The sequence below is a fragment of the Crocodylus porosus genome, unplaced genomic scaffold (assembly GCF_001723895.1).
Source record: "Crocodylus porosus isolate Cpor-Errol unplaced genomic scaffold, CroPor_comp1, whole genome shotgun sequence".
NCBI lineage: Eukaryota > Metazoa > Chordata > Crocodylia > Crocodylidae > Crocodylus > Crocodylus porosus.
This window is the reverse complement of record NW_017728942.1, coordinates 8,619,943-8,645,859: the sequence shown is the minus strand read 5'-3', so window position 1 is coordinate 8,645,859 and position 25,917 is coordinate 8,619,943. Positions and strand designations below refer to the sequence as shown.

At 42.5% G+C, this 25,917-nt stretch overlaps 1 protein-coding gene across 1 annotated transcript in view; it reads right to left on the bottom strand.

The window, feature by feature from the left end:
- The window catches only part of NTSR1 (neurotensin receptor 1), a 100,649-nt gene that overhangs the window by 12,660 nt on the left and 62,072 nt on the right, over positions 1-25,917 (bottom strand). The window contains exon 4 of the mRNA XM_019548094.1: positions 8,954-9,155. Within this exon, the coding sequence (XP_019403639.1) occupies positions 8,954-9,155 (202 nt within the window). The remainder of the gene's footprint in view (positions 1-8,953; positions 9,156-25,917) is intronic.

Sequence of the window (25,917 nt, the reverse complement as noted above, 5' to 3'; positions counted from 1 at the left end):
GCTTCGATGAAAGGAATGACACAAAAATAAATCATTGCTGAGATTTCTTCCCTTCGGACAAAATGAGAAATGGGTCAGGTTCCATAATTTGGTCACCTTTGTGCTCCCCTCTCTTTCCCGAGTGTGGGAGAACGGTGTCCTTTGTCAAGCCTTTTCTAATGTGAAGGAAGTCAGCTTGTTTAAAAGGAGCCACACTCCCCCCGTTGTTCCTGCCTTGATTGCAGTATGGCACTTACTGCGATGAATCACAAAAAACTCTATTTTCACAGAATAACAAGATAATTTTCCTGGTTTTATACTCCTCAAAATTGGTTCTCAAACTTCCACTGAAGTGAAATCTCGGCTTTGCTGGAATCAGTGGCAAACCTTTCATCGGCTTCCACGAGGGTTGTGTCTCCCTCCGGGTGTGCAAGGCAGCAGGGGGGAAGAAAGAAACCCAAGGAGGAGGTCCCATTGCAAGGGTGCTCTTCTAATGCTACATTGCAAATAAAAAATATGCAAACTGCACATGATCTACCCAAAAGCACCAAAATTATGCCTGTGGATTGGGAAGTGATCCAAATCTGCAAAAGGGCTGATCTACATGTAAGGACATTTAAAATAGTGGAAATATTTTTTAAAGACTGATGAATACTTTTATTTAAAAAAGGGCTGAATGGTCTTATATGAGAACTACTTATAATGGTATTCAAGTATAATATATACTTGAATGGTCTTATATGACAACTACTTGGCCCATTACCATAAAAAAGCCTGAATATATTTGGAAAAGATTGCCATTACGGTTTTTATATGACAAAATGGCAAAGTGTAGAAGTCTATACACTAGGAAATGTTATTAGACCAACTATTAAAGTTGGTCTAATACCAGATATCAGATTCACCCAGCGAACCTTGTCTGCCTGTGTCCTTAGACTAACACGGCTACAACCTCTACCCTTACACACACGCACATGCGCGACTCTGGTCTTAGAAGGTAGTTAGAAAAGGATGTGTAAATACATTATTTGCCAACAGCGAAGTGGTTTGTGTAAGCAACAGCTTTCCTAGAATACCCGAAAATCTGACTTCACAGAAGTTTCACACTTCTTGGGTCATCAACACCAATAGTGTTCAACTTCGAGGCAGTACAGCTACTTCCTTATTTCATAATAAAAAATAAACAGAGAAACGGAAAGAAAATTTGTAATAATCAGAGAAGAGGCAGGGAAGATGGGAGGGGGACTTGGCCTCTCATCAAGGGGATTTAGAGCGGAAGGGCTGACACACAGAAGTTCCCCAAAATCGTCCTCACAAAACACTGGAAAGAGGGCAAGTCTTTGAGTGCTCTGAATTTGGACTCTTGCACCTGGTGAACACTGGCAGCAGAATAGGACTTGCATCAGACATCAACACACTCACTGATTTCCCAGTCTGGCTCACACATCGGCACAACTGATAAATTCCCTGGCACTGCTTTTCCTAATTGTTTTGGACACAACTAAAAACAAATGGAGCCAAGAGGAGATGAGCTGTGCATGCTAGCAAAGATGGCGAGCAATGGGGAATGATGATTTCATTCACAAGCCAGTGATTCGGAGGATCTTGGTACAATATGGCTCTAGCTGTTTTGCTGGCTGAATTCAGAGCTGCCGTGTCTTAGCACTGAGGTTGAGATGGTTGAATGAATGCATGCGCCGGGGGCACGGCGAGGAAGTTTACAGCCATGACCTTACACTGAAATGTCACAACACAGAGCCAAAACTATGGCAAGTCTCTTTCAAGGTCACTCAATCTACTAGTAATGTGGGCAGAGCTGATGGTTAAAAGCGGCAATGCTCTGGTCTTGAGGATAAAGGGTCAGATTATAAAAGGTGTTTAAGCTAAAATCCCTTAAAAAATCTGGGCCAAAGTCCCTCTCCAGGCAGGCAGCGACGGGAATGCAGGGAAGAGACAGATAGCAAATAAGGAGGTACGCTGGCTGTGGATGCGCTAAGAAAAGAAAATGCAGATGCTGAGCTCTACAAGATGTTTTAACAACTCAGAAGTGGCTGCCACAGCTGGATGCCAAACATCCCAAGGCTAAGGAGAATTTGCATCTGGAATTATGGGTTGTGGACCATTTGCAGAGTCCAGATCAAGGTTTTGAACCACATGCAAAGTCTAACAGTACTGAGATCATGGTGATTTTTGATCTCTGTGGCCAAGAGATCATCTGTGTTTGGAACTGGAACTTCTCCCCCATCCAGAATCAGCCTTCAAACCCTGAGGAATAGGCTGCAAATGAGCCAGCAAACCTGTGAATTTGGGCTTGTTTTAATGAGAGGTGACAAACTGCCTTATTTGCCATTCATGTGCAAAGCCTAATCTGTTAGTGAGCATTCACTAATGTCAAAGAGGTGAGAGACTTCTTACTGACTTTGCTGGAAGGGAAACATCAGAAAAAGTACCACAAACTTCCCCACAAGCCCTGAATGCTATCTCCTCTAGAAGGGTCCCCTCTTAAATCTTTATATCCCAGTCAATCTTTGGCCTTTTTTTTAAGTTGGTCAAAAAAACCTTACTGTTGGTATAAAATGTAATGGTGAATACTGATTCTGCAGTGCAGGTGACAGCAGCCATTTACTTAATAGGGTTTCAGGACAGGTTCAGCTAATCGGACTTCAGGGGGTTGTTCTTTGTTGCTCTGATTTATTGAATAATGAAAATCCTTCATTATTTGTATATGACTATTTTTTGCTCCTGGGTGGTCATCAGTTGTGACTGTCAGTCTAATTGGTAGCAAAGGCACTTGGAAGTTTTTGTACAGGTATTTTAAGTTGTTCCTTCATGAGTGTAAATGGACTAAATTTGATCCAGGCTTTAAAAAAAATAATCAATTTTTATGTATTCCACTCCTCAGCAAAATGGCAGTCATCTGCCTACAACAATGAAAATGACCTTTCATTCCCATGAAACACTGATTTTGCATCAATGATTTTACTAGTGCAAAAAAGGTTTTTCCCATCCTTTTTGCTCCATGCCTTCTACGGACTCTCTGAAGCTGGATATACAGCTCCGGATTATGACAAGGCCCAGAACAAATCAGGCATATGCTTGTTGATTTTTGTTACTTTTCAGACAGCCTGAAAGCCTCATTTGTAAAACAAGCACAAGGAGCAGAAGATGGAAAGCTGGTCATCCAGTAAAGCAGGAAATCAAATCAAAGCACGTGGTAAGCTCGGTTTGGTTACCAGGACCTTAAAGGTCCTCTTCTGCAGGGCAGAGGAGAGGTGGAGGTGGAGGGAGCAGGGTGGAGGTCCAGGGAGGGGGCTGATATCAAATGGCTAGTAGCTCTTGTTATTTTATGGGATTTTCTTCAAGCAGGTCTCCCATCTAAGAAAGCTTGGGACTACACCCTTCTGAGCCGCAACATTTGATCCACACACAGCCGCAATCCCTTTGCTCCCTTACGGGTATGGATTGGGCCATAGGCCCCCCCAACTTCCTGCTACTACCCCAGCAAGGAAAGGGTGTTTCCTATTAGGTAGTACAGCCGGACCGTATATAACGTCTGTGAGATATGGTGCTTCCGGGGATTGTGCGCCCCTGACTCAGAGCTGTTTCTGACTGATACGCTCTGCCCCCATTTCTGAGATTCAAAGTCAGCATAATCTGTACCTAAACTCTACCTTGCAATAACTTTTCTGAGCCTCCGTAGTGGCTTTTAAAGTGAAGATTTGCTTAGAGAATGGAAACAAATAAGCCCTTTCTTTACTAGGCAAAAAACTCTCCTGGAACGCCAGCCTATTAGGCATGCCTGTATGTGACTAATCTCATCCATCAGGGAGTCAGTATTGTACGAGATATGGAGATGACAGGTGTAAATTTAGTTTTCTCCATTATTATTCATGAAGAGATCTACCTCCTTCCTGATAAAGAGGTGAAATTACTGAGAGGATAGAGGAGAATGAGAAGCGTTGCGGCCAAATGAGAAACGGCAGATTCTTGCTTAACAGAGATAGGCAGAAGTGCTAAAAAATATGTATGCATCCCACAGGGCCTGAACATAGCTCCCAGCCCTACTGTTTTGTAAAGACCCAATCCTCAAAACTGTTTAGGTGTGTAAGTACCTTCCAGGGATTAACACGGTCTCTTCAATGCCTCCCGAGCCCCTGTCTAATTCCTCATGCACAAGCCCACCTTTCCTTGCATTAAAGCACTAAACTATGTAGTATTCAAGGTCTTATCTATATTACAGTTCAGCTTGCCCTACACTACAGCCTCCACCAGAACTACCTGCTATTGAGTTGTGCCAACTGGGAATAATGGACCTGAAATTTCCTAAGGTAAATTGATTCCACTACGGACAGGATTTCAGCTCCTGATGTGAAACACGACCTAACAAACATCACATCAGCCGAAGCATTTCAGCCTCAAACAAGCTTGCCATGAAGAAAGCACTGATCCGCGCTGCTGCTTGCCAAGCTGTCAGAAACCTTCACGCTATCCTGTGTATCAGCGGCTGTCACCACTTAAAGCAGAAAAGGGCATATTTTATTAGACTCCTTCTCGGTGTTATTTCTTTTAACTGATTCTGCTTCCTCGTCCGTGTTTGTACTTTCAGATGCTTTTGCCTTTTCCTTGTCTCATTAAATTAAGACATCAAGTCTTCCACGGTTCAGCTCCATTACCAAGTTCAGGATCTTTTATTTAGGTAACCTCTCTCCAAAGCACAGAGCTGCAGAAAAAAAAGCCAATAAGGCAAGTTACTGGGTTTTTGGTTGTAGCCGTGTTGGTCTAAGGACATAAGCAGGCAAGGGTTTTTGAGTAGATGTGATATCTTTTATTAGACCAATTGAGTAGTTGGAAAACAGTTATGCACTGCCTCAGTTGGTATTAACTGAGCCATTAAAATGCTAGTTTTTGCTCTTAGCTTCATTTACAAATGCTTCCTCAAAATAATTTGTATTGGTATACTTCTGTCTATCTGTGTAGATCATACCCAAGCCTTTTTAGAAATGATGGGTGAACTTCATAAGTCTCTGAGCATCAGTGTCCATCTACACCACAATTATGTCTAATTTATCCATTAAGTTATCATAAGGGCCCGTGTAAATGCTTAATGAGATATCTGATAGGTCATAAGCATTGAACAATGATGACAATCACAAAAACTGCACGTACAAATGCAAATCCATGATTACATGTGAAAACACAGGTGGATGTGCTTGTAAAAGCTGTGTCTGGATGTGTGGGGGAAGGACGTTTTAATCTTCCAGATCTTGAGGAGCTGCAAAATGTTGGCTGGAACATTTTGCAAGAAAAAGACCTCCTCGTGAGATTTCTGACACATGCTCATTTTCACTGGGGACAGAAACTTTCTCTTGTGATATTTTGGTTGTGCTGCTTAAGAGTTTCTGCCACTTCATGGGTACAAGAAAGTGGAAGCAGGTCGGTAGATCTCAGATAGTAGCCTAGATTTGTCATGTATTTTGCCCCTCCTTCTAGCATGGCCCCCTGAATCATTGCTGATTCATGCTGAGAAGGAGCAGGTCCTCTGTGGTTTCCATGCATGGGATAGCTCTGAATTGTAGCCGACCCTCCCAGAAGCTTTGTCTGTGCTCAAAGGCTGCACTAATGCAGCACAGCCCTTGTCTGCTCTGGCTGTTACTCCTACCCTAGTCTTATGGGTCAGGGCTGACCCTTTCCAATGGATGGCAGGCCACAGTTTCTTTCCACCACACCATTCTCCTTCCTAACTGATTTGGTCCAAATCACAGAACTCAAACACACCTCTCCAAGCAAAACCACAGTGACTGAATTAATTTTAGTTATGGGGAAGGGACTTTTTTTGCTAGCTAACAGAAAACAAAGCAAGAGAGAAAGTAATCCTACCCTTCCAAAGGAAACAATCCCATTTGTTACCAACAACTTAAATATTACTATTACTAGATTTAAAGGATTCCCATCAAGTTTGAAAGTCAAAGTAGAAATGACAGAGAACAATAGCAAAAAAAAAAAAAAACTTGGCCAAATATATCTCTTGTCAAATGAAGGGAATCACCCAGGGATTGACTTGGCCCCAGTGCCTTCATTAGATTGGCCCTATTCAAAATCAGCCTTTTGGGATTTTCTTGCATTTCAAGATGGTCTTTTTTGCTCAGCTCGCTCTATTAACAAGCTCCCTGGTCACCACGTGTTGCATTTTTTATGACTGGACATTTGTGAAACAAATTGCTGCAGAATCCTGTAATGTTATTAGAGTATTATACAGGCTCATTGATTTTTGGAGAGAGGACATGTTATAATCTGGTAAGGTAATAACCAGAGATACATAAGAGATTCAATTCACTGACCGTTGTTTATATACAACAGACAAATGAGAATTATGTCACTGTTGAGAATACAATGATTGTTCTTGTAACCAGCTCCCTTTAGGTTTGGAGCCTGTAGCTATAGTTACTCCACTGATGTTACTGAACATAAAGTGTAGAAGACTGAAAAAATGTGTTGCTAGGCAGGTAATGGAAACAGACATCCTAACATTTTTGTTTCAAAGTGCTGTGAAAGTACAAGCTAGGCCTCCAACTGGAAACATTGCTGCAGAAAAAGTCTGATTTTTTGCCATTTTTACCAAAAGTAATGGTGCAGTTGAACCCTGAACCAGAGCTTGGAATATATATGGAAATAACTTTTTCAATACATTTTAACTGAAAACTGGATTTTTTCTAGACAGCTCTGCTACAGTGGAGAATATGTTCACAGCATTGTTAATTTTATGTGCATAAGAAAAATAGATTAAACTAGAAAATACCAAGAGATGGTCTTTTGAACAGTCTTTGCACGTCAAAAGTGAATTGCATTTACATGCATAATTTGTTGCGCCCAAAATTATTATGACTGCATACACAACTGCAATAATTATATATGCAGTTGAGACAACTTTGCACATTTAGTAATACATTTCTTGTGTATGAGTGATTCAGAATACAGATCCAACCTGTTGTAGCTGTGAAAGTCTTGGAAACATACGGGGGTGGGAAAAGGTTTTTTTTGTAATATTTTTCAATAGATTGATGTTATGCAAGCGTTCAAGTGCAAAGTGCTCTTCTTCACATCACTTTGAGCCCACAAGCATGTCCAATATCTTCTCCAATTAAACTGTCAGCATTTAGATCTTCATTCATAAAAGCCTATTTATTTAGGATAGCAATTCAGTACGTGTTAAACGATATGCATGTCTCTTTAATAGTTATGGGCCTAGGAATGTTGTTTTTGAATTTAAGACCTTATACTGTGACTGTAAAACCTCTGTTTCCTACCAAATAATGCTGAGACTTAACCACTACCAAGTAGCACACTTGTGTGCTGGTTAGAGCTGGTCAAAAACCAATTTTGCAGCACGCTCTGAAGTTGTTTCCTTTTGCAATGTACAACATGCATTTTTTGTGCATTTTCAATATCCTGAATGCTCATTTTCTCATTTTTTCTTACCCTGAATACAGCAAAACACATGCTAGCCAGTCCTAGAAAGCCAGATTTAGAAATTAATACCCTTTTCACTTTTTTGTTATGCTACTGGGTGCATCTACACATGCAATTAGCTCATAGCAATAAACTCTGGTGCAGTTTGCACTGGAGTTTATTACTCCTGGGCATAATATTTACATGTGCGCCTGGGACTGCAGTGTGCTGAGCTGGGGCAAAGCAGCCCTGGCTGGTAGGAGGTCCTAGGTGCCAGCCTAGGGCTGCTCCTCCCCAGCTTAACATGCTACAGAGGGGCTGGCTAGGACATAAGGGTGCTACAGTGCGGAGCTAGCTGGCAGGTAGCCCCCACACTGGAGCACCGTCATGCCCCAGTCACCATCTACACGTGTGTTTCAGTGCACATAACTACTGTGATGTAGTATAGTATTTGTCCTGGACAGTATTAAACTACAGTTGAGTTAATTAATTTACTGTGCCCTAATACATGTGCACGTGTAGACGGTGACACTTTACTGCAAAGCTAATTAGTCAGCTCCACAGTAAAGCATATGTGTAGATGTACCCCCTGCGTAACAATTCCAAATGTCTCCAACTTTCAATAGCTACAGAACAATGGAATTAGAGAGTTTCCATTTCCTTTTGCTAGTCTCCAATTTTTCAAAATGTGAGAGTTTGGAAAATATACAGAGTGGCAAAACAAAAATGAAAATATAAATCTATAAGATGAGCAGGACCCTTGAAACCTGAGACACAATTCATTTGATTGTAAATAGGGGGAAATGAAAAGATAACTGTAGCGCGCTGCTGGCTTGCAGAGGCGTGTAGAAGGTTGCACACATCAGACTGTAGCAGTCTGTAGGCTTGCAGGGGCTACAGCCCAGCTCTGGGTGGTGAAAGCTAATTGTAGGCCTGCCTGAAGAACTGGGCCAAGCTGACATGAATAACTGGCTGGCCCAAAGGAAGTTAAAAGGCTCCCAGGGAAAGGAGCTGGGGGGACAGAAGAATAGATAGATGGAGTTGCCAGGAGAATGGTTACAACACTGGGCTAAGGCACTTTCTTGGGGTCTGGGAGCAGCAGCAGCACACCAGGGAATGAACTTCAGAGCGAGAGGAGTCTTTGATGCTAAGATAGCAGCAGAGAGCTGGAGTCACCTTCTCAGGGTCTAGATGAAGGCCTGAGACTACAAGTTAACCCACTGCAGGCCACATTTATATTTGTTCACTGATTTGAGGATTTATGCTTATGGTGTTTCCTGTGAGGCAAGAGTGCCCAGGGAAATAAAGAACTGAGCTAAGTAATCCTCAACTCTCTACAATAACAAAAGATGAAAAATAAATGCTTAAAATTTGGGGGTTTGATCTGGTTTAAAAGAAAACAATTTGAATTGCAAAATGTTTGGAATGACAGTTTTGACCAGCTCAATGGCAGGTGTCAGCTGTTCCCCCAAATACATCCCAAACTGTCTCTCTAACTCTCCCCATATGTGAAGCCATAGGTACGTACGTAGGACTCTCACTCCGTGCTTTAGGGCCTGCACCCGGCTGGGTTCCATGGACATGCTGAGCATCGTCTGCTGGCCTCCAATAGTGCAGACCTGGTTTTCCTGTGTTGACTGCTTGAACATGACGATGAGCTGGTTGGCAATGATGGTATTCAGCACCGAAATGACAACCATCGGGAACACAAAGGAGATGAAAGTGTTGACCTGTAGGGAGTAGAAATGACAGGATTCATATATACTATCATTGACCCGAGATTTTATTTCACATAGTTTCGTAGTTGGTAGGGTTGGAAGGGACCTAAGCAGACATCTAGTCCGACACCCTGCCATGGGCAGGAAAGGATGCTGGGGTCAAATGACCCCAGCTAAGTGGCTGTTTAGCCTCTTTTTGAAGACCCCCAGGGTAGGGGCAAGCACCACTTCCCTTGGAAGTTGGTTCCAGCTCCCAGCCGCCCTGACAGTGAAGTAGCGCCTCCTGATATCTAGCTTGAATCTACACTCAGTCAACTTATGGCCGTTGTTCCTTGTTACCCCCAGTAGTGCTTGGGGGAACAGGGACTCTCCTGTTCCCTGCTAGTTCCCCTTGGCAAGTTTATAGGTGTACACCAGACCCCGCCTCAGCCTCCTCTTGTGGAGGCTGAACAGGTTCAGGTCCTATAGCATCTCCTCGTAGGGCCTGCCCTGCTGCCCCCTAATCATGTGAGTGGCCCTCCTCTGGATATGGTATTGGATAATCAGCATGGGATGGAGAACTTTTCCATCCACTTAGGCAACCTGTTCAGCTTTTAGAAAACAAGGCTTACTGCACAGAGGGGAACTTAAACAACAGCTAGATAAATTCAGTCAGAGAGCTGAAAATTGGATGCAAGAGGCTCAATCAATCTTTCTCCAACAACGGAACCTTTACTTATGTCAATGAAGCTCATTGCTAGAAATGTTTTGATTTAAATAAGCCATTGATCTTTCTTCTTTCCATGACCAAGCAGAATGCTTTCATCATACATGGTAGTTCTTTATCAATGATTTCTGAATAGCAGCTTTTTTTTTTTCTAAGCTTCCATTGGGGTTTTTTTCTCCAACCTCATTCTGAATAGCAGCCTTTCCTTGCAAATTTAATGACAGCTCTTTGTTAGCCAAGTGATCAGATTACCCAATAAACCTTATGCCCTAAAGAATTAAAATTGATCGGACTAGCAAGTGGAAGTTGTATTGTTTTAATACAAGTTATTTGGTTACTGAGGTTTTGATAAAATCAAATGGAGAATCAAATTAACCAGTGATTGAATCAAGTAGAAGGCACAGTTAGCATCAAATATAAACAGGAAGTCTTTGTAGACAACACAGCCTGAATGCACAAACTCATTGGGAAGCGAATTTAAATAATAACCGTCTCATGAAAATTTGAGGCATCTACATCTTTGGCATGCAATTTTGGTATGTGGCAAGGCTCTAGTAATGGGATGACAGTCTGCAATATCATCTTCTTCCACCCTGGCTCATCAGCATTGAACAGACTGACAGAACCAAATCACTAGAAAATGGAAACTTTCAGCTCAAAGATATGTGTCGCTATAAGTCAGACTAGCAAAGCTTTGTCCTTCTTCTGTAGCTGTCAACAGGAAAGTTTGCTGCATATTACCCACCACGCCTATTGTGGGCCTGATTCAAAGTTCATCAAAGTCAATAGTGATCTTTCCATTGATTTCAACAGGTTTGCCTGGTGCCTTATGTTTGCTGCTCCATTCTTCATCTCTTTACAGAGTCTTTGTATTCTTTATCTTCTTGCACATTTGTAGGGACTGGAGAAATCATAGTTGAAGGTAGTGAGGATTTATAGTTAACTCTACATCAGCTGCCAAACTGCACAACTAGGAGCGGCAGTTACACATAAACCAGTATAAGCAATCGGAAACCGGTTCAAATCTGTAACTCAACAGAAGTTCAGTGCACATAAACCACTTCCAGATGGCTGACACCAGTTTAAGATAAACCTGGATGGATGTAGTATCAGACTTAACTGATTTAGGTTAAATCAGTTTATTGAATTTCTGTTCTATATCCCCTCCAGATTCAAGTTAACTCACAATCCTGCAGCATCCCAGGATGCTTTGCACCTCCCTCATAATTCCCCCTCAAAGGGTGGGCCAGCTAGCTTTGGCCCAAGCTGTCTGCTCCAGTGGAGCAGGGAGGCATGCTGTAGTGCTCCCCCTCCCCACCCCGGTTTCTGGCCTGGGCCACCGCAGGCAAGTAGCTGCATTTGCTGAATCAAAAGTGAATGTCTGTTCACTTACTTACCAGTTCAGCCTATGCAGTTTAGACTAACCTGCGAAGATTCAATTGATTCAGCCTCAGGGTTTTTGACTGCCTGGAGTCAGCCTAGGAGAACTACCTAGTTTAATGTCTGTCACTCTTGGGTCTTTTGTTCAAAAAGCTCAATTTTTCTACCTGTCCATTTTAATTCAGCCAAATCTATAATAATAGAAAAGCTACAGTGACTGAAGGGAAATTGTTTAACCAAGTGGTTCTGTGAACATCATAAACCATAATAGCAGTGCCTGAGTAGTGAGTATAATATCTGCAGAACTCCTGGATGGAATCAGTCCTGTGTGAAATCCCACAGATCATCTGCCTCAGAGAATGAATGCAGTTTTAACATTTCAAAACATTTATAATATTTAAACCATGCCACTGAAACCACTAAAACAGTTTTATTCCTCATTTTTGCTCCTGTGAAAGCCAATTCTGTAACAAAGGTCATTCTAAATTCATTTCTCCAAATGGTCAGGCCTCTACCATATCTGAATGTTCTTAAAAAAGATCCATCAAAATGAAGCCACTGGAGGATTAGTTATTATAAAATGGTTTAATATGATGCTATTTTCACCTGTTTTATGTCATCATCTAATTCGGATGCAGCTTTCCTTCCCTTCCTTAATCTGGCAAAGGATGCAAAAGAAGCCAAGAGTGGATAAATGGGTAGAAATATGGACCATAATGGCTTTTACGCAATAGTTAGGCCTGATCTTAATGGCAGAATGGAGTGATGTGGCTAGTATTTGCTTATCTTTAACTCCCCAACCTGAAAGACCAGGTACCCGTTTACAGCTAGGTCAGCTGGAGGCAGCCTTTGGCACAGGTCTGGAGTATGGCTCATGTTCATGCTTCTGGAGTCAGGCAGGATACCATCACTGCTCTACCAATACGCCCAAGTTATATTGATGATATTGGTAATAACATTATTGAAAAGCAGCCCATTTAAATGTCACATACAATGCTATAACAAGCACTGACATTTTTTGGTTCACAAATGTAAGAAGGTTGTAAGCTCACTTTTGGTGAAGAAATAATGGTTGTTCTCCAGTTTTATTTTGTTAGAGCAAAAGCCTCTAAACAACACAGAACATTTGCTCCTGGGTCTAATGTACTGTAACAAAACACTCAGCTGGATCCCATCTCTAGCCACACATAGCATGAGGACGTATTTTTCAGCTTATGCCGGCAATAATGATAGAATTCCTCTATAGTTTCATAGTTTGTAGGGTCGGAAGGGACCTGAGCAGATCATCTAGTCCGACCCCCTGCCATGGCAGGAGTACTGGGGTCAAATGACCCCAGCTAGATGTTCATCTAACTATGAACAATTTCTGGTGGAAGTTCCTAGATATTAGCTCTGTCTGCTCATGGTTCTCCCTCTGCACACATGGACATTTTCTACAAATTATTCCTGTGTCTCTCAGATGAAAGAGTTTTCTTTTATGAAAAATGCTTCACTTTTTAGATTCCTCCCCAAATCTCATCATGGTCTGTCACCCTGAAGGCGCAGACTCTCCTTGGTGCAAACTGATACACTTCCGCTGTCTGATACCCACTGATCTGCTTTTCAAGCCTTACAATACACCTCAGAAATGGTAATAAATTGTGATGCAGCTAATATGACTTGCCCAAACTCACAGTTGCCTAATGGCAGAGCTAAGACCCCCGAATGCCTAACTCCTATTCCTATTTCTGTACCCACTGGACACACTCCTCCTCCTTCTTTCCTGATGGGCAACCACTGCAAAGAATAAAAGGATAAAACCATCCCATACAAATCCAGTGTCTAATCTCTTAGCAAAACTACCTTGATGCAACACAAGACATAACACCCTAATCTGACATAGGTAAAGCAGGGGGACTAAAGCAGCCAATGTCCTGGTGCAGCAAACTTGTTAAAAATATGGTTAAAAGATCACAGGAAGAAGGTTATGCCCCTTACTACATAAGAAGTAAACCCACCACAGTCCAAAGCAGCCTGACCACAGGGTAAAAGTCCATCTTGACCCTAAATATGGGCAGAGTAGAGAGGCAGGACTCTCTAGCCAGGGCCCTCCAGGTATAAGTCCCAGCAGAAGCACTGGCATACCCCAGTCAAAAATCCCAGCCTTGGCTGTGGCCAGTGCCTCTGAGGATGGCTTAAAACAACCTGAAGAAGGGCATTTATGCCTGAAAACTTGAAAAGAACAATTTTTCCAGCTATTTACTTGGTCTAATAAAAGATATCACCTCTACCCAAAGAACCTTGTCTGCCTGCGTCCTTAGGCCAACATGGTTACAACCAACACCAGACAAACCCAGACACATGTAACAGCAGGAAGGGAAAAATTTCCCACCTGGGCCATGCACCAACCAGCAAAGCCCAGAAGCACAGGACATACCCATAGGAGAACACAGCTTGTGCAACCTCCTCTTGAATATCTCCAATGTGTTGGAAGAGTATGTTGGGCTGTTCCTCAGGCCCAGATCCAAAAGTGTACTTAAATATTGAGGTCTTACTGGAGTGAGGCACTTATGTAGGAGTTGGGGTCCTTCAAGGGAAGGGAAGTTGAGGTTAGATATTAGGGAAAACTCTCTCACTGGGAACATAGCAAAACACTGGAGCAGGTTACCCGGAGAGGTGGTGGATTCTCCATCCCTGGAGGTTTTTAAGACCTGGCTCAACTAAACCTTGGTTGGATGATGTAGTTGGGGCTGGTTCTGCTTGGAGCAAGGGCTTGGACTAGATGTGACCTCCTGAGGTCCCTTCCCACCTCATTTTCTATGATACTATGGAGCCTCTGTGAAGCTGAGTCTCAGACTCCTGCTGCCTCAGCTCCCCATCTGTAAAATGGAGATAGTACTTCTGTACCTCCCAGGGGATAACATTTGTTACAGACTAGGAAGCAGGAAGGCCCATCATGAGTACCGAGACAGACACCTCTGAGGAGACAGACTAGATTTAGCTCTACGCCTCCTCTGAGACTGGGACCAGCTGGCGTCTGAACTGGTTCCTGGCACAAGTTGGAGCAGACACAAGGCTTTCTCTCCACTGTGAGATGACCCTCCAGCCTTCTTTGGTGCGCAGTTTCTCCTATGCCAGGAATGTTACACTTCCACACATCTAGACCTTAATATCTGTGACCGTGCCTAGCGAGAGGAGGGGTGGCAGTGACCTATAACACCAAGGCATGGGAGCGGCAGAAACAGCATGTTATGGACTGAATCGAGAATCCAGGCCCAACACCCCACATGGAAACGAGTTGCAACAAAGTTTATCGATCATGGATTGGCCTCATCAGCCACCTTCACACCCATAGAGGCTATAATTATATCCTCAACAGTACGGGATTGCAGAAGGAGAAGGTGTAATTGTGTTTGTGCATATAGGGACACAGGTGGAAAGTTGACTGCCAAAAAGGGCACATTGTCCATTAACCATAAATGACGCATCGAATTCAGGAGACTGATGTGCCCTGTGCTTTGTCGCTACCCTGGTTAAACAAAGGTAAAAAAAATGTCGATGTCAAAACATTTTTATGCACTTAAAATCATTTTCTCAGCGCGTCCAGGTGCCTTTTTCATCAGATGATTACAACTGCTTTCCCTCCTAATCTACCTCTCCTGCCTCCACCCCGTCTTCCAATTATACAGATTTTAGCTCTTCCTGGCCTAATTTAGCAGCATTTCTTCCCTCTCCTCGTGGGATCAAATACTGCTCTCAGAAGCATCGAGTTCCATTCAGAAAAAAAACCATTTAAATTAATTTATTCTGGATTTAGACCTGAGCCATTTTTAGCCCTGTGAGGGACTGATGCCATTGCATTGTTCCTCCTCTAAATTTTTTTTTGGGGGGGGGAACCTCTTTAGGAAATGGTGCAGGAGACTGCATGAGTAATTCTCAGGAGGAGGACACATGCCTGCTGTGGTTAGTCTGCTCATAAAAAAAAGGGCAGCCTCTTAACTACAGCGATGTGTAAAGAGGCACATAGTGGTGGATACCTGGTGCGTTAGCACCATACTCAGCACAGCTCACATACAGAACGACTCGTCGGGTCTATCCTTGATGCCTCACTTTGGGGGGCACCTTTTACCCCGATTTTCTTTACAGACCCCTACTGTTCTGTTGGATTCTAATGCAAACCCATATAACACCTTCACTCTGGTTTGTAAGAGCCTGAGGATGGGATGAACACGGGTCTGGGGCGTCTTATACTTATAAGAAATAAGCCAGGCCCCCCGGTATATAAAAACTAAACCAAATTTCTGGGTAAAAATATGAATCGGCCCAGCACCCTCAGCTCAATAGAGTCAGGTTTTTCAGGAATTTAGCTGAACAAAAGGAGCCTGAACAGATCAGCATGATGGGAATTTTCTTACTTTTAATACAACCAGGCTCTGTGGAGTCTATACAAGTGCAGCGATGCTTACAAGGGGCTAGAAAAATCCCAGAGTGATTAAACAAGAGCCCCACCTCTCTCGTGGGGTTGTTTTGTTTTTTTCCCCTTCCTCCGTCTCCCCATAATATTGTGCTTTGGTTTTTTGATCTTCTGTATTCACAGCAGGAACACCTCTGGCCCCGCTAAGCTTTATGCTGAAGCATTTTGCTTGTGCCTAGACTTCCCCTGTACCCTTCTGCAGATGCAGTTTCCCAGGGTTACCGCTGAAATAACAGGCTCCAGTTCATTTGCGAGAGTGATAGGTAAGACAGAAACACTGCTTAACTTAGTGGCTCTGGGGAAGGCTTAAACAGATTCTGTAAATTAGAAGTCTTGAAAAGGCTTATTATACCTCCTTCTTGCCCCTGGTTTGTTTCTGAGCAACACGCTGCAAAAGTAGGACTACTTTGGGAGGATTAATTTTCTGCAGCGGGCAGCGTCCCTTTCTTATCTTACCATAAACTAGGAGCTCAGCTTTTAGGATTTCAAAGGGGAGCGAGCATAAGAGTCGGCATCGCTCCAACTCATTTTGTACTGAGATGCAGAGCAGAAGCGGGGAGTTTTATGTGCCCAACTGTAAGTTAAAAGCCAGCTCAGTAAGTGAGAATCTAAATTTGCTTTTTCCGGAGTCCTGCAGTGTGTCTACCTAGTGTTTAGCGATCAGAAAGAAAATAATTTGTGATGGTTGTCCACCCTAAGCTGAGAACGAACCAAGCAATGCCGTATCTCCAAGCACACGCTCCGTGCCACTGCCGGGACCAACTCTTAAACAGAAAGTTTATCCATCACCATAGCTGGCCATTGATCTCACTCATCTCACCGCGCATGAATTCCCTTTCTGAAGTCTGTGCGCCAAAGAAATAGAAAGACTTTGGTGTAAGGAAGAATAAAAGAGTAATGTTCAGACGCTGGCACTTGCTAATAAAAAAGAAACCTTACTGAGCATTAGTCAAAATCAGGAGAGATGTCAGAAGGGAGGAAAGATAATTGACTCAGTTACCCTGTCAAGGCAAAGGGTAATGACACCCAGGGATGATGAGCTGGACTTTTATTTTGCCATTCACTATCTTAAGTTCTTTCATACGTGATCAGAATCTGCCTGCGAGAAATCACATCTTCAGATAAACTGTGGAGCGCTCATATTTTTCACTCCTATGGCTTTTCCCCTATAATAACATGCTGCAACAAAACTTCTTAAATGACAGTCTCAAATACATACAAAAAACTAGAACTCTTGGTTCCAAAATGATAACTTTTATTAGACCAACTGGAAAATGGCAAGAAAATGCTCCTTTTCTGCAAGCTTTCAGGATCAAAGTCCCTCCGTCAGGCTCTGGGAAAAGTCTAGATGGTACAAGATGGTAAAAAGTCCCCATGGGTAGGAAATAAACTTCATTTTTGCACAGAGGGAGCTGAAGATGGAAGGTTGTCCCTCAAATATGAGGCACCTTTTCCCACAGATGCACCAATCCCTTTTCTTTGCTGTCGTGATACTTAGCACCTGTTGCTATTTGTGAAGTATTAGCAAAGCATGTAGAAGATCAGCTGTCAAGCTCACTGAATAGGAACTCATCATTGTGTTGCAGGAAACTGAGGTGGCTGGGGAAAAACAGATCATGATCTAATTGAGATAAGGCAGCTTCTACTTCTGGAAGCTGGATAAAGACGCAACAACCAAATCACTTGAGTTGTCCGTAAAGGAATAATTCCAAAATCTCTTTATAAGCTTTAGATAGATCTCGAGCCATCCCACTGATCCTTTTTAAAAATGTTTATAATTCCCTAAAACAAACAAAGCAGAACAAAACAAGAAAAGGCACCCAAAGGTAGCACACCACGTAAAACCAGCTGCGTTTTAAAATAAAGTCTTCAGAACAGAGCTTCGGCTCTGTGCAGATTTTGTTCATCTAGGGGTACTGTTTATTTGCAGTCGAAACCATGTGGGGTTTTCTGGATCTGGACAGGCTAGGCACACTAGTAAGAAAAGCCAAGAACTACTGTTAATTGGAATATTTTAGTGGAAACAGCTTTCCATTAAAAGATGCCATTTGGTTCAGATTGAATTTTTGTGAACACATCTCCCATAAAAAAAATTCTCTTCTTACACAGCACACATCGGGGTCATGGTGTACGATACGACACATCATTTCACATTGCAATTTCCCACTGCACAGACCAGCTCTGCCAGGAGCCACGATCATAAAAGCAAGTTGTCTCAAGGGGAAGTCATACGTTTGGGGCGCTGAAAACAGAAAGCTGGAAAAAGGGCCCGAGACAGATGAATAGCTGCAAGTTATGATAACTTTAACACGGCAGGCACAAAGAGGTTACGAGCCAATCAAACAGCAAAGGTCAAGTGCAGCTTGAGAAATAATTTTGTCCTACCCCATACGATGAAAGAGGGCAGTCACAGGGCAGATGCAAACACTTCATTTTGAGAGCTCAAAGCCTTCCAGATGAGCACAGCTGTCTGCCAAGTAAACTGGCTGAAAGTAAGATAGGGGCAAGATGTGAACAGCCAAAGGAAGGGGCCCTTTCCAGCAGTGTTTGGAGTCAAGCGGCGGGCAGATAGTCTTCCTTTTTTCCCTGTGAATGTGAGAAGTATTGATTGAAAGAGCACGCCGAGCTGCGTGGGAGACACTGACCTGCTAGGAACTCACCTGGACAAGCTTTGATTTTCTGCGCCTGCATTTCCTCACATCAAACCTCCCTGCAGGAGGTCTTCAGCTTTGAGGTGAAAAACATCTCGAGATGTGAGAGAGAGAAAATAGCTGTGAAACTTTTTGATTTTTCTGCTGATAAGGATTCCTTAGCAGAAAAATTCTCTTGCATGTTAAGAAAGGAGCTTAGGAAACAGTCCTTGGAGAGGAAGGGAGGCAAGGAGTTTCTTAGTGGAGCAGCTGGGTGTAGTGGCTTCTTGGAAGATCTGAATACCATACAATAAGCTACCAGTAATTCAAACAACTGATAGCAAACCAATTAAGCCACATATCAGATATTTCATAGTCTACCCACATTCTGCCTCGCCTAATTCCCAGTGGAAATTAGAAGTAATTTATTTTCCTCCTGCTAATGGAGACAGCATTGTTAGTACCTGTGCATTCTGCTAGATTGGGTATCCAGGTTGTAGCCGTATTGGTCTAGAGGAAAAGGCAATCAGGATTTGTTGTAGAGATGATATCTTTTATTAAGCCGACAAGATTTTTGCATTAAAATAAACTTTTAAATGTAAGCTTTTGGGCACAAACACCCTTCATCAGGCATCGGAGAAAAGATTGTAAAAGTTCTCTTGGGTAGAAATGAAAGTTCATCACAGATCCTCGCAGGAGGTGAGAGGCACCATACCAGCTATGAACTGCCTGCCCAGAAGAGTTTTCCATCTATTGACTCCTCTGTGAAATCCTAGGAAATATGAACTTTCATTTCTGCCCAGGAGAACTTTTACAATCTTTTCTCCGATGCTTGATGAAGGGTGCTTGTGTCCGAACACTTGCAATTAAAGACATTTTTTTTTGCAAAAATCTTGTTGGTCTAATAAAAAATATCAGCTCTGCTACAAGTCCTGATTGCCTTCTTCTACATCAGGTATCCAGGTTGTAGCCATCTAAGAAAAGAGATCACCTCTACCATGAGCCCTGACTGCTTTCTGCTAGATCAACATGTGACTGCTGAAAACCTTGATAAAGTGACTAAAAACACTTTATAACATGTCTAGCTATCTCACTTATTGGCCAGAATTATATTTTTGGATCACTGCTGATAAATGTCACCCTTTAATGAGACACAAAGTACACTGCAATATTTCATACTTTGGCCATCAAAGGCTCACAAGCTTCAGTACAAGGAGGAACAGATTGCATTGGAAAGCCAAAAAAAAAAAAAATCTGCAATAATTCATATTCAATGTGCACAGAATTTATCTGATGAAAAAATCCAGAGGGCATGTAGTTATTTCCAGAAAATGAATGAGCCTCTAATTAAACTGCATTTTTTGCATATCTTCCAGATTTTCAGACCACATATTTTGTGCTTATCTGGGACATGTCATTCCTTAGTGCCAAACTGGGGAGTTGTGATAGAGTAGCTGGATGGGCCTTATATCCTACAAGCAAAGACGGCCCAAAGTCACGAAGTTTGCAGAGTGACTCGGCAAGTTTAATAGAGGCCCTGGGTTTAGGCTTTTTATTCGGGCAAACCTCTAGTTTTAACTCTCAGGAGTCTAGGTGCCTCACGTTATTTCTAGCGGATCCTTGTCTGAAGCAGACTTCTGAATCTTGATTGAGTCTTGTAACCAAGGGTGCTGCTATACAGCAGGTTCAGTGTGTGGCATGCTTGGATCATCTCCTCCTTTGGAAAGCAGCACCATGCAGAAAAAATGACCCACAATACAGAAAGAAAGGATTTTATGGCCAAAGTAAAATGATCCTGTATTTTCCAGGCAGCAGGACCATTGTATAGGAACCTGCTGGTGAGACTCATTTGTGTCAGTGATTATCTGGGCAACAATTTAAAATATCAGGTGCCGTGTCCCCAGTTGTGGGCAGAACGCTACTACTAAATCACTGTGGGTCCAATGGTAAAGCATCCAGCTGTCTTGTGTCTCAGGTTCCTTACCTGTTAAGTGGTGGTGATGCCTTCATACCCTTGAAAAGCACTTTGAGATACAAGTATAAACCTTTTTGGTTCTTAGCATGTTCTACATACCACAGACTGTATGACTAAATATAATCCTAAGGACGTTCCACATTTTGCAACCTAGATGTGAAGGGTTGAATTTCTCTAGTAAGCCACATGGTCCAGAATAACTACTCCAGCTATTTAGCTGTGGCCATCATAAACATAGATCAAAAAGGTTCAGGAGCAACTTAATTCCATCCATGTGAGACCTTTTCCACAGAGTGTTAAATATCAGCTTGAGACATTTAAAATAAAGGTTACAATGCTATGAAACACTGTTCACATGTATTGCTATCTGATGTCAAAATGCTAGAGTCTGCTATGAATTACAGATGTAACCTTTGAAGTTAGCACACAGCTACGTCTTGGCCATGGGAGACGTACGGTAGAGTCACACGACACATCTGAAGGAGGCAGGGAGGGGGGTAGTAACATGCTCTTCTTTTACAACGTGCTTTTATCTTATTTTACCACCAAAACCATCCTAAGAAAATCAATAAGGGCCTGATTCTCTTCTTGCATAAACCAGCACAAAATGTAAGTAATTAAAGTCATTGAATTCGGCAGAGTGGCGCTGGTGTAAAACTGATTAAGGGAGAAGAGTATCAGGCGATAAATGTCTCTCTCCCTAGGGTGAAAAAAATCAAAGCAAAAAAACATCTTGTTGGTCTCCCCCCCCATTAAGTACAGCCTCACGGTTTTGTCTTGGAGAGCTGAGAAAGGAACGCCACACATGATCGTGCTGCTTCTCATCACCTCCCATAAAATAACTCTTTGCTGATTTAAACCAAGGCAACGAAGAGGAGCCTGGATGAATATTTTGGCAACAGCCTCATTTTTCCATTTTTTTAAAACAAAATGGTACATGTACCGACACAATATACAGGACTTAGTATGATCGTGTTGTGTGGTGGCTGCAGTGTGGCGCAGAGATAATTGACCTAGATTTAAAACAGCCAGCCCAAGTGCTGGTAGCCACTTTCTAGGCACAGTGATACCCCTACAGGAGTGGGTTTCCCTTGATACAGTTATAACAACCGATAGCAAGATCCCTGCTGCTGCCAACTATATCTTGCTTCTCTCATACCATGGGTACAAACACCATCACTACCACCGCTTTGTAACCAAGTAAAGCCAGTACATCAGAGCTAAGCAAAACCAAACTTTAATTTGGATGCAATAAGTGCAACATTTAGCAATATTTCAAAGACTCGGGCACTGATGGATTATTAACATTTTTCCAGCTGAATTCACATGCTTCCAACGGCATCCAAAACAATCATCTGCATTCGCAATGAAGCTCCTCTCTGAACTTCATTATGGAGGATTTGGTGGGTGCACTGAAAATACCTCCAGCAATTGGGTTTTTATGAGACTGTTCAAAGATGCACAGTAGATCCACTCAGCCTGGTTGCTTACATTACGATATCTTAGCCTCTCTTTTAGTTGACTGATGCTTGAGTTAGGTTTTATTTAAGTTAAATAAGAATACTTGCTGCTGCATGGTTCACAACGGCATCATGCAACATTTCCCCTTGGTTATGTGCTCTAAAATATACAGCAGTCACCACTTAGAAAACATGATCCACTCTATAATCGTCTCCATTCTCTGTGGACTGCGGATGCCGAAGAGTCACAGACATTTATCTGAATGCTTGCTGTTGTGCAATTGCTTACGCCTGGGAGGAGCTCTGCCTCTGGTTCCCCCATAGCTCCCTTAGATAAAAGAATTATGAAAAAACCACAACGCCTAGGGCCTAGTGAATTGGTCACTGGACTGAATATTAGGTGGACTGGACTGCCCTCCTGTCCAGCTTTGCTACCGCCTTGTAGTACTTGGCCTTTGAATGAGTCACCTCAGCTTGCTGTGCCTTAGTATTTCCATCTGTAAATTGGGGATGCAGCACATGGACCCTGCTTTGTAAAGTGCTTGGAGGAGCCCATATAGGTGCCAATTATTGAATGCTACTGGCACTACCAGCAGACATATATGTAAGCGACTGTCTCCACTAAGGGCCACAAGGATTTAGGGCCCAGCCTTTCTTTTATTGGAACTGAAATTAAGCCCACAGGAGCTGAAATGTAGCACAGGGAACTTGCAAATACTCTGCACAGTAGCTCTTTCCCTCCTGTCTGTTCCACACACATTTATTGCTTTGGGGTCTGGTTTTGTTTTGCTGGATTGGAGAGACATGATATTCAACTGCATTTTTATTAGAAAGATTTGTTTTGTTGCACTACAACATTGCTTTCCTGGTTGCTGTTTCTTATTTTGTACCCCAGCTCAACCAATGGCAGAGGGACCAGTTCATTTGGGTACCATTTATACAGACTCAACATGTAGCATTTTTAAGGCTGTAATATCTCATGGCAAGGATGGCAACTTAGAACAACTAATGACCCAGTCAAGATAAGTTAATTAAACCTGCTGCTGTAGTTAATCATATCCAAAGCAAAGAGAAAGGACCCATCATAGATCAATGAAGAAAGCTTTCTGCTAACCTTCCCATTGATAAATCTCGCTTCATAGAGAAATCACTTGTCCACATGACACAACAACTCAAGCAGAACAACCTCAATATATCTCTTGCACATAAAGGCATGTGCAAAGCGGTTAAGGAACTGAAAAGCATATCATGTCTGGGCTTGAGTCTCAGGAGCTCATTTAACTTCATTGCTACACACGGTTACAACCTTGAGGCCTGAAGTATTTTCATACTAATATTAAATGATGTTGGTGTACTGTGATAAGATATTTAGGTCACGTTACAGTATTCTTTTTATTATTGATCATAAATGGGGATACTATTTGAGCCACGTGACAATTTATTAATCAAGTGGACCCTTCTTTGTTTTTGAATGAGTTCAAAAACCATTAGATACTGCTGTCAGCTCTGACTTCCCTTCCTAAGTCTTGCTGAGAAATGGTTTTCTTACTTTTAGCACATTATTTTTGGTCGAACTGAAACCTAAATATTTCCCCTTGTTTTCCATTTGAACGTGCAGGTCTTTGCTGCTGCATATATATATATATTTTAACAGCCACTTTCTAGTGAAGGGGAAATACTTCTCCAACTTCAAATGACAAGCTGGAATTGTTCTTTAAATAATTCACCAATGCACTTGGCTTTTCCTTTTCAGAAACTGCCAGTATTTTGCCAAGGGGCTGCTGCCCATCACCCTTCATGATATATTTAATTTTCTAGTCCAACTTTGCTAGTTGCCTGTCTTCTAAATAATTTAACAAATGTTCTTCTGATGTTTAATGCACTTGGCATTTAAATAATCTATTCTTAAATCCAGGTCCTGCGGCCTACAGAGTTGTAAGACTATTTTGCACCTTTTTCTTTCTCTTTTTTTCTCTCTGCATGTAGAGAAAACCGGTAGCACATCAGATAGTACCCACTTGTCAAAAAAAGAATTAGCCTGGTTTTCGTGCTGCCCGCACTTCGGGCTGATTCTGCTTTGCTGATGGTCGCTAATGATCTCCTTGTCAAAACTGAGAAGAAAACCCTCCTGCCTCCTGCGCTGTTAGGCATGACTGTGGCTCTCCGTACAAAAGACTCACATTTTTAATGCACGGGCTTTGTAAACTGGGATTGGTTGAGAAGGGGCAGCCATGCCAGGCTTAATGAGAACACCGCACACTAGTTGCACATCTTAATGGAGTATCTTTGTGTAAATAAATCAGAAGAGATGTTCCCTCGGGCCATAATGTAAGGATCCTTGCTTCTTTAATATTGCCCTGGTACTGCTCAGTTCATCGGTACTTGCTGAGCATATTCATTGTAATGAACGAGCTTCTATTATGCCGAAATATTTTTTTTCACAGAGCAAGTCTTAACGATCAAACCCCGGTGACAGTCAATTATCCCTAAACTTTTCTCTCTCTACTCATCTGGTAATATTGAGTCATTTAAGATCCTGGGGCTGACGGGATTTTGCCTACACACCCATTAGAATATTTTAACAGGACCCTGTGAGTATAAGAAGACTTTCGCCAGCGTATGCACTGTTGCAAAGCAAAAGCGTCATGGTTGTGTGCAAAAAACCACGTGTGCGAGTGGATGCAAGATTGACCGTGGCCTGTGTCAGGCTAGGAAGCAGTGAAATCTGAAGTGGGGGTTGATTTCTCTGGGTCCCCTCTGCTTTCTGGAGCAGAAAAGGGCAGCTACATGGGTTCAGTAGTTTCAGGGGGGTAGGAAGTCATTTTTCACTGGCATGGGCCACCCTTTACACCGAGCAGATAGTAACACCATGGCCTCGGCCTAAGGACATAAATTGCATCACCGATTTCATTCGCTTGTCGACTTCAGGACCAGATTAAGGGACGAACAGCACCAGAGCCCATTCCTTGGTCCGGGGAGTCTCATGATGAGATGGGATCCTCGGGATTCCTTAAACACGGTATTTCTAACTCCCGTGCATGCAAAGAAAACCTGAGCAGATATAAAACAGGAACCTGACAGAGTGTGTCGGCAGCCTAAGAATAGCCTCCAGAGGTATAAGTCATTCTTCTGAAGTCTGAAGCCTGCTGCCTTCCCAGAGAGGCTGTGGTGCAGGGGAGCAAGGATCAGTGCATGGGCAGAACCTGCTCAGACAAGGGCTGTGGGTCTACAGCCCGGGATTTCTCTCATTTATCTTTAGTCCACCCATACTGGCAGAATAATTGCAGCTAGTGTGTGGCCTCTTCAGCACCAAATGTGACCCAAAGGTGCTGAAAAGGAATTTAATTGCAGGGAGAGACCCAGAGGAGAGTTAATTAAGAAAGTGGAGAGGGGTTAGGAATTGGCCTGTTGATAACCAACAGTTCTCATCTCATGTGCACTGTGATCATGCTAAAAAAATCACTCCCCTGAAGTCTGTGCCAAGCAATACAATGAGAAACAGGTGAGACTGAATGGCAGCATGCCCTGGCTGATATATCTGTTGATCTGGATCCAGGATCAAGCATTCTGAAGCTACTTGAATTGGTTTGCCTATGATTAAAAGTCCTATTAATACAGCTGGTATTAGCACCATGCCTGCTTAAAATAATTAGTAGTTGACAAATAGTTTGAATTTTAAAAGCACCAGGGTCTTTGGTTAATGGTAATAAACTTTGATTAAGGCAGCAATTAAAACTGAAACAGTCTTGATGGGGCTATGAACTTGACAGCTGATGCCCAGAGTTTTGCTCAGTTTACTGAGCAAGTTCCAGCTGTTCTCAACTGGTTTGTCTTGCCGTGTCCTGGTACAACTGGACTGAACTGAGACCTTTCCCAGTGACTCTTTGACAGACCTGGCTACTGCTAGCCGTCTCGCTGGGAGGATGAGCTACCAGGAAGAAGTTTGACAGGTGGGAGCTTGAGAAAGGTCAATTCTGACTCTATCTTCATTATCCTGGAACAGCTTTGTCAAGGACAAATCATGAAGAACATTATATATGTGTGTGTGTGCACGCATGTGCATGTGTGTGTACACATATGCATCTATATGAATATACTGTACTATAATGAGTTATATAATAATAATATAACTATATATATATATATATATATATATATATGTTATATTAT